The 9,065-nt window shown below is 50.8% G+C and overlaps 1 protein-coding gene across 1 annotated transcript; it reads left to right on the top strand.

Moving 5' to 3' along the window:
* The first annotated feature begins 150 nt into the window (after window positions 1-150).
* Window positions 151-5,815, top strand: Mrto4 (MRT4 homolog, ribosome maturation factor). The gene is made up of 8 exons (XM_075946404.1): window positions 151-289; window positions 2,410-2,468; window positions 3,210-3,313; window positions 3,830-3,911; window positions 4,188-4,255; window positions 4,520-4,671; window positions 5,271-5,347; window positions 5,457-5,815. The coding sequence occupies exons 1-8, from the start codon at window positions 262-264 to the stop codon at window positions 5,604-5,606; spliced, it is 720 nt and encodes a 239-aa protein (XP_075802519.1). The 5' UTR covers window positions 151-261; the 3' UTR covers window positions 5,607-5,815.
* The last annotated feature ends 3,250 nt before the right edge of the window (window positions 5,816-9,065 follow it).

Raw genomic sequence — 9,065 nt, 5'->3', positions numbered from 1 at the left:
ACCATAGAGAGGAAGCGGCGTGGGCGCTCAAGGCTCGGGAGCCGCCGGGATTGGAAGGAAAGGAGGGACAGGAGAGATCTGGGACTTGGGCCGAGAAGTGACCTTCCAGGCACAGAACAGAGTGCAAACGGGGAGAGACAGCCCGCCTCGGTTCGGGTCAGGCCCAAGCGAGGGGCAGCCCCGAGCGTCGTCCCAGAAGCCCCCGCGCCGCCCTGGTCCTGACGGGCCTACCGGTCTTCCGCTGCACGTGTCGTCAGAGCAATGCCCAAATCTAAGCGAGACAAGAAAGGTGGGCTCCGGGGACCTCAGCTATGGGGGCAACGGGGACACGGGTGAGACGCCGAGGCCTCTCCAAGGAGATCCGCCGGCCGGGGTGGCGGGTTGGCATAGAAAGGTCACCGGGAGATCTGGAGTCTGGGCCGGACCGACAGGCAGCTCCCGAAACAGCGTCTTGTGTCCCAGGCTTACCTCGAGCTCGCCAGCGACGAGAGTCTTAAACTGTTGACCCTACCTCCCGATTCTTGGGGTTACAGGCATGCACCACTAAGCCTAGTTTTTGCTGAGCTACCAGCTGAGCACTGAGCTACATCCCCTGCCGCGCGCGTGTGTGTTTGAAACAGGATCTTGCAATGTAGCTCAGACTCGCTGTGTAGACTAGGCTGGTCTCAAATTCAAGGGCTTCCCCCTACCTCATCCTCTCCAGAATGTAGGAATTTTACAGTTATGCATCGGCGTATCTGATGGCGGCTAGTGCGGTGTTTTGTTTAGTTGTTTTTCAAGACAGGGTTTCTCTGTAGCTTTGGTGCCTGGCCTGGAACTAGCTCTTGTAGACCAGGCTGGCCTCGAACTCACAGAGATCCGCCTGCCTCTGCCTCCCGAATGCTGGGATTAAAGGCGTGCACCACCACCGCCCAGCTTTTTTCTTAGTTTTTTAGTGCCGGGTCCTTGAACTCTCCATCTTCAGCCTTCGCCCTAGATTCCAAACTGGGCCACCACATAGTGAACTGGCACTAGTGAACTGTGGGTGTTAGGAGACAAGATAGTTGAACAAAAAGGGTCTGGCGCCATCAAACTCACCGCTTTAGTTCGGCTGTGTGTGTACGTGTGTATCCTATGTCCCAGTCAAGTTAAGTATGGTTTGGCTGGTAGTAAAAGCAGAGTATGCAGAAAGTGGAAACGGTACTGTTTTGTATGATGTGGTCAGGGAAGCTCTCAGTGGCAAGACGACAAATAAAATCCCCAGGAAAGGAAAGTAAGCTGACTGTACAGTTGTCTGAGAGCAGGTGGTTCTGCATAGCAGACCCCGAAGAGAAAGGGCTCTGGAGTTAACATACTGGGGGACAAGAGGCCAATGCGGCTGCAGTCAAGTGGACAAACTAGGGTTGAGGGGAAAGGATCTGGCCTTGGATGTGGCTGTACTCTAAAAGGACCACTTTGCCTCCCTCGATAGCCTGGAGAATATGAGGACAGAGGTGAAGCAGCAAGGGCGGACACCACCAGGGGAATGCCACACTGAACCGAAATCCTAGCAGCGGAGAGTCCGAGAATGGCTGGCTCAATGTGCTTGCCGTTGAGTGTGTACATTGTAGGGACTGTGAGTGGCAGGCAGGGTAGATAAAAGACATTTCACATGCTGGGGACAAAGCTAGGGCTTTGTAACTAAAGTTCTGGTGAACTCTTATGAAGTCATTTGGTTTTGTGGAGGGAACCCTGGTCAGATGTAGCAAATGCCAGAAACTTTTCCAGAAGTGGGACAGATAGGGCCTTGGTTATTTTTCAGTAGCAGTTCTTGTGCGCCCCACCCCACCCCCAGCATTGTTGTATTCTCAGGTCCAGGCACAAAATTGAAATGTGGGTATGTAGTAGACTAGAAAAGCTGTGGTCCCAAAAAGATGAGTCGGTACATGCAAGTAATCCCAGCACTTAGGAAGCAGAAGCAAGGAATGTATCTTGAGTTCAAGGCCGGCCCAAGCAGCCTTGTAGCAAGGTCCTGCCTTTAAAAAATAAAAAAAAGGAAAGAATTGTTTCTATTATTCCATAGCCGAGCCTAGCCATTGATAGCCTGTGCGCCATGCCCTGTAGCAGGAAAGGGTCCTACCTCAGCCAGCATGTGAGGGCTGCCACTGAGAGCACTCTTGTCAGCAACAGTGAGTCAGGAAATCCAGCAGTCAGCCCAAGGGACTAAGGGCACCTGGTTTGTGTTAGGAGGTCTACTTAGGGGTCTCTGGGTCCAGAAGTATTAGATAGTATTAGATAAGCAAGCATTCTCCCAGCCTTGAATGTCAGAAATGCCAGGATCCATTGCTGCCTCCCTCACACTGGCTTAGTTCAGCCACACCTCCAAAGAACAAAGCTAATCTCTAAAGCATCCAGATTCAACACTCAACACCATCCTTTTCTTGGTTTTAGTTTCCTTAACAAAAACTGCCAAGAAAGGCTTGGAACTGAAGCAGAACCTGATAGAAGAGGTAAGTGTTTGCTCCTTTACTTTTCTAGTATGTATTTCCTCGGTAGGCGTGGAGGAGGACTGTTAGCAGTGTGTTAAAATCAGAAGCCACAGTTTTCCATCCTGCTCCCAGGTTCTCAGCCCTAGTTGAGCTCTGTGTACCTCCCACATCAGCAAATGCATTTTCCGCACAATCTTCCACTCCATCCCCTAAGCTTCCCTGTGACCCAGGGCTGGGTGGTGCTATTGCTGTTTTGCACTCTGGGTAATGGAAACTTATTAGTGAGTTTGTAATGCTGCCCAGTATCAGAAGCCTGGAAATCACCAGGTGTGATGACTGTGGCCATTCCTCTGCAGCTGATCTGCTAGCCCTCTACTGAGGGCCAGGGAAGCCCAGCCTCCTGGAAGTAGAGCTTCACCGCAGAGAGGCTGTAGCAAGCAGCCTAGCAAGACAGTGCAGATGAGGTGTCTCTCCAGGTTTATCAAAACAATGAGGCTCCTGTGGTTTTCACTTAGCCAGGGGCCTTCCCACAGTGGGTAGATGTTTCTAGATTAACTGTAAGTAGGCAAAGGAAAACACTGGTCATGGAAGACCATAAGGTATGGGTTCCTGCTCACCTGCTGGAGTGGGTGACCTTGGTGTCACTCCTGTCAATGGTAAGTGACCAGATTAAAGGCCTGTAGGTGATTCTCTAGCATGCGGCCAGAGTTGCTCGACCCATGCTGCCCCTTCACCCCCAGAGCCTCATGAATTGTCCCACAGCTTCGGAAATGTGTGGATACATACAAGTACATCTTCATCTTCTCTGTGGCCAACATGAGGAACAACAAGCTGAAGGACATCCGGAATGCCTGGAAGCACAGCCGGTGAGCAGGCAGTGGGAAGAGGAAGGAGCACCAGGCAGGAGGGATGGACTGTGCCATCAGAGCCCAGCAGCAGGACTGACCCTTAGGGTCACTTGCTGAAGGGGATCATTTTTGTTAGAGGTGGGCTTTCCCTGAGCTGCTGGGCAATAGGGCTTGGTGTTTACTTGAGATGTTTGAGATTGGTTCCTTCAGGAAAGTGGCCCCTGGGGTCTGGCTTCCTGGTAGGCTAGAATGTCATTATGTGTATCCACAGACTGACCCCGAAGCAGGCTGCAGCAGCTGATGGGTTGCAGTACTTGGGTGGGTGTTTCTGGAGTCAGTCTCCCCACAGCCACAAGATGGGTGGTCTGTGATGTTGGCAGTGAGCTGAGCAAGGTCGGGTTCTCTGGATAAGAACGTGGAAACAGGAATTGTGAGGACACGTGGGTGGGTTACACGGAGAACAAAGCCTCTAGCCTGTTCTGATCTGGGCTCCCAGGACTCCTGGCACTGGCTCACAGCCCCGTTTCTTTATAGGATGTTCTTTGGCAAAAACAAGGTGATGATGGTGGCCTTGGGGCGAAGCCCATCTGACGAATACAAGGACAACCTACATCAGGTAGGTACTGGCCCTCACTAAGTGAGGCTCGAGCTCTGCTGCCTCCTCTCCTGCTCTTCCCTGTGCTGGGTGACTTCGGTGGGTCCAGAAGAGGCAAGCTCTGCTTAAATCTGTCTTCTCCTTAATCTGCAGACTCATGGGGTGGTTCCTATTGTGCCCTCCTGCCCTGTGTACTAGGGGTCGTACCAATCAGAAAAGGTTTCTGATGATAACCGGGCGTCCCCAGTGCCTGGGGCCCTTAGTGAAGGAGCAGTGGTGCTCACTGTCGTTTTTCAGGTCAGCAAGAAGTTGAGAGGTGAAGTTGGGCTCCTCTTTACCAACCGCACAAAGGAGGAGGTGAACGGGTGAGTGTCTCTGAGGGGTGGGGGGAGAAGCTGAGGGTCGGGAAAGCTGAAAGGGTGGTCCCATGGTGACATTGAACTGGGGCTGGGTCCTAGAAGCCTCTTACTAGAACCAGATTCTGTGACCAGGGTCCTCCCCTTTGGGTGCTAGAACACAGCCAAGATGGACAAGGACAGGAAGTCCTGCATTGTGTGCACTCAGTGGAGGGTCAGACTTGTGAATGGAGGCACAGCTGGGAACTTTCCCATCACTCTTCTCTGCCTTAGGTGGTTCACAAAGTATACTGAAATGGATTTTGCTCGAGCTGGGAACAAAGCAACTTTAACCGTGAGCCTGGATCCAGGGCCCCTGAAGCAGTTCCCTCATTCCATGGAGCCACAGCTGAGGCAGCTGGGCCTGCCCACTGCCCTCAAGAAAGGTAGGTGGCTGGAGAGGTGGCTCAGGGTTAGGAGTAGTGGCTGCTTTTACATAGGCCATGGGTTTGACTCCCAGCACCCTCTGGCCTCCACAGGCAGCAGGTATTCACATGGTGCCACTATCATACATGTAGGCAAAACACCCCTACACATAAAAAAATTTTTTTAGAAAAAGAAGAAAGGAAGAAGCCAGGCAGTGATGGGGTAAGCCTTTAATCCCAGCACTGAGGAGGCAGAGGCAAGTGTATCACTGAGTTTCAGGACAACCTGGTCTACAGAGTGAGTTCCAGGACAGCCCAGGGCTACAGAGAGAAACCCTGTCTGGAAAGAAGAAAGGAAGATTGTAAGAAAGTCTAGAACGAAAAGCCACTCAAAACCACCTTCCCCCAGGCTCTCCCCTCTGACCAGCCATTTCTCCAGTTTCTCCTGAGAAGGCAGGGCTGTGCACTAATCTCTTGCAGGACATGGAAGAGGCAGCCACTGTCCCTGTGGGTGCTAAGCTACAGGGAAGAGAGTCTGAGGCTAAATGCTTCCTGGCACCAAGCGCTAGCAGCAGGGGCCTTGTGAGCTCTGCTGGGAGTAACTTGCTGTCCCCCAACAGGTGTGGTGACCCTGCTGTCTGACTATGAGGTGTGCAAGGAGGGCGATGTGCTGACTCCAGAGCAGGCCCGGGTCTTGGTGAGTCTGGGTCTGCAGCCTGGGGGAAGAGCCGTTGTCATTATTAACCTTCTGCTGGGACGTGGTTCACAGATGCTACTCCTCACTCTGCTTTCTCCTCCTGTTACAGAAGCTCTTTGGGTATGAGATGGCTGAATTCAAGGTGACCATCAAATACATGTGGGATGCCGAGTCGGGGAGATTCCAGCAGATGGACTGTGAGCTGCCTGAAAGTGCGTCTGCTTCCGAGGGAGAGTCAGAGGAAGAGGACGACAGCTGACTCTAGGGCTTGGGACGGAGGACTTCCAGCAAGTTCTTTATCTCCATTGTCACCAGGACTGCTGTCACCCCTCTGAAGGGAGCGGCTCTTTATTTTGACGCGGATGTGGACAAGAGAGGAAGCTGGGGTGGGACTTTGTTTCTACAAAGAATAAAATCTTGTCCTCGGGGTTTTCCCTATGGATGGCAAGAGACTTTTCCTAGTGAAAAGGCATTCAGCTTTGTGCTTCTGTTTGAGCCTGCACAGCCTGGCCCCTCGACACCACAGCCCTGCAGATAGCTGCCAGCAGCACCCAGGCTCAGGTGTGCTCTCTAGCCCTTTGTCTGATGAGGAGAGTTTTGAGCCCGGGCAACTTCATCACACGGGAGGGGAGGTAGAGACAGGTAGATTAGGAATTCAAAGTCCACCTGACCTACCAAAGACCTTGTCTTAGAAACTAAAACAAATAGCTTGGTAGATGAATTGGAGTTGAGGGCATTGGTCACTTGTTAACTTGTATTGCGTGTCATAGATCCTTCAAATTTGGGGAGAAAAAAGGGCTGGTACTGGTACCTCCTACCTGTCTTCCACCTAAATGTTTACCAAAGGTTAGTAACAATTCAGCAGTTTCTTCTGGTTTTCTAACAAGGATATGAAAATATATATTCACACAAAACCTTATATATGTTTCTCTGTTCTTTAAAATAATACATGTACATATATTTGTGCATACATGTGCATGTACATGTATGTATGCACTAATATGTACAAACCTATATACTTAGATGACATGCACACACATGCATACACATGCACACATATGTATTAGAATCTTCTGTATCTCAGGTTGTCTTCAGTCATGTAGTTGAGGATGACCTTGAACTTCTTGTTCTTTTGCCTTCTAAGTGCTGGGATGACAGGTGTTGGAAATCTCACCAGGATTTTGTGACCATGGAGCCCTCTACCAACTGAGCCATATCTCCGCCATCAAGGAGACGTTAGAGTTGTTCACGTGGAAGTCACAGAATACAAAAACAACCTGAATGTCCCTCTCGGTAGAGTGGGCAAAGGACTAAGCTGTGAACTCACGGTAGCAGAGGAGTCTCAGCAGGTGGAAGAAGACTCGGGGTCACACGAGACAACTCCACGGGGACAGGAAACAGAAGGACAGAAAGGTGGCTTGGCAGTTAAAACACTGGGGGCTCTTCCAGAGGACCAGGTGTGATTTCCAGCACCCACATGGCCGCTCACAACCTTCTGTAACTGCACTTCCAGGGGGTCCAGTGCCCTCTCTGGCTCCTCCTCTAATGCAGGCCCCAGACCTTGGCAGAACTGACTCCATGATGGAAATACCATTCAGCTAATAAAACTCAGCATGGAGACAGCATCACCTTCCAAAATGAAGCAAAGACCTAATCCCTCAGATCCATAGTTCTGGGGATGTCTCTCACTGTACCCACCTTGATTTTCGTCTTCAGTACTGTTTCTGGCAAACACTGAAGTATGTTAACCTCAAATATGGTTTGTTTTTTTTTTGGTTTTTTTTTTTTGGTTTTTCGAGATAGGGTTTCTCTGTGGCTTTGGAGCCTGTCCTGGAACTAGCTCTGTAGACCAGGCTGGTCTCGAACTCACAGAGATCCGCCTACCTCTGCCTCCCAAGTGCTGGGATTAAAGGTGTGCACCACCATCGCCCGGCCCTCAAATATGGTTTTTGTGCTTAAAAGCTCACCCTGAGAAAGGCTCAGGGCTACACTGGGATCCCAAATGTCTAGTGTAGTCTCTGGCCGGCTAATAGAGACTTTCTGTTGGCTTAAACCCTTGTGTGAGCCGCCTTCTCTGGTGGGTACCCGACAACACTCCAGCACCAGAACACATACCATTGGCTTCCAGGGTCCTGGGAGAGAGGATATGTAGAACCGTGTTGGGGGATGAGATTGTGTGTTGATTTGGGTGGCTCAAGACTATGCCACTGTCAAACCTAAGAGCTGTACACTAGAAAGAGGGTCTTTGCTAAGTGTGATGACGCATTTTTTGAGAAGATTGCTTTCATGTTGGAGGCTAGCCTGGACTATATAGTGAGTTCCAGTCCAGCCTGGCTTACAGTGTGAGACCATATTTCCAAAACAGAGAAGGAAAATCTGTGTTCGCACAAACACAAATCCCTCATGGACCCCCAGGACAGCATTCACCCCTCTGGGAGGAGCAGCTCTTTATTTTGCTGTGCATTAAGACAATGGAGGAAGCTGGGGCGGGACATTGCCTCTATAAAGAATTAAATTTTGTCCACAGGGTTTTGTCAAGAATAGGCCTTAAGCTTTGTGCTTCTGCTTGGGGCCTGCATGGCCCGGCTCCTTCAACATCCCAGCACTAACTGCAAAACTGCCAGCATCTCCCGGAGTTGGGTGTCCTCTCTGGCCCTTTGTCTGGAATGGATTGGCTGAAGAAAGTTCCGTGTCTGGGCAACTGCACCACTTCCCCATAAGCATGCAGACACACAGACACAAACCAGGGCTAAGGCTGACCGTGCCAGGATCCATGGCCTGTCGCTAAGACAGAGGAAAGCCACTGCTGGGAGTGGGAGCAGTGGTTTGAGTCAGACTCCCCCTATGTAGCACAGGCTGGTCTTGAATTTGCAGCAATCTTCCGGCCTCTGCACCTCAAGTACTCCTGTGTGATGCCGCACCTGGCTGGTTAGCTGTGTTCCACGGGAGGGCAGAGCTATGTAACTCAGCGGTAAAGCATCTGCCTGCCAGGATTACAGTTCCTTCCCTAGCAGCACACGGAAACTGATTCAAGTTGTTGGGCCTGCAGACCCCTTTAGATGTCCCCGCCTCTGCCCCAGAGAATTTAAAGTGCAGAGAGACCACCCAGACTGAATAGATGGACTTCACAATCATAGACCTACAAACCCAGGACAAGCCAGTGTGTTCATGCCTGTAATCCCTGCACCTCAAAAAACTGAGGTAAAATTGAATGTTTGAGGCTAAGCCAGACATGATGACACACATCTTAGTCACAACTCTTGGGGTGGCAGAGGCAGGTGGGTCTCAAAATTGGAACAGAGCCTGCTCTTCATGGCTAGTTCCAAACCAGCCAAGCCTACGTAGAGCCTGTCTCAAGAAATAAATGATGCCAGTCTATACTATAAAAAAGCCAGACATGGTATACACACCATTAGTTGGGAGCTAGAGACAAGGAGACCTGATATGCAGCAGATTCAAGGCAGCCTCGTATACAAAGTCCCTGTCTCAAAACCAAGAATCAGACGGCTGAGCAGGTAGAAGCTGTGGAATCTTCCTTTACTCTGTGTAAATATACGTCCCTGTGATTGGTTTCAAAGAAGATGAGGGGCCAATAGCTGGACAGCATAAGGTTAGTCAGGAGAACCAGACTAAGAACTCTGGGATGGAGAAGGGCAGAGTCAGAGGAGTCTCCTCCAGACAGAGAGGAAACAGGAGGTGCAGGAGGAAAGAGAGGTAA

This window comes from Microtus pennsylvanicus, chromosome 13 (assembly GCF_037038515.1).
Source record: "Microtus pennsylvanicus isolate mMicPen1 chromosome 13, mMicPen1.hap1, whole genome shotgun sequence".
NCBI lineage: Eukaryota > Metazoa > Chordata > Mammalia > Rodentia > Cricetidae > Microtus > Microtus pennsylvanicus.
Note: the sequence above shows the minus strand (reverse complement) of the source record. Positions and strands in the feature narration are given on the sequence as shown.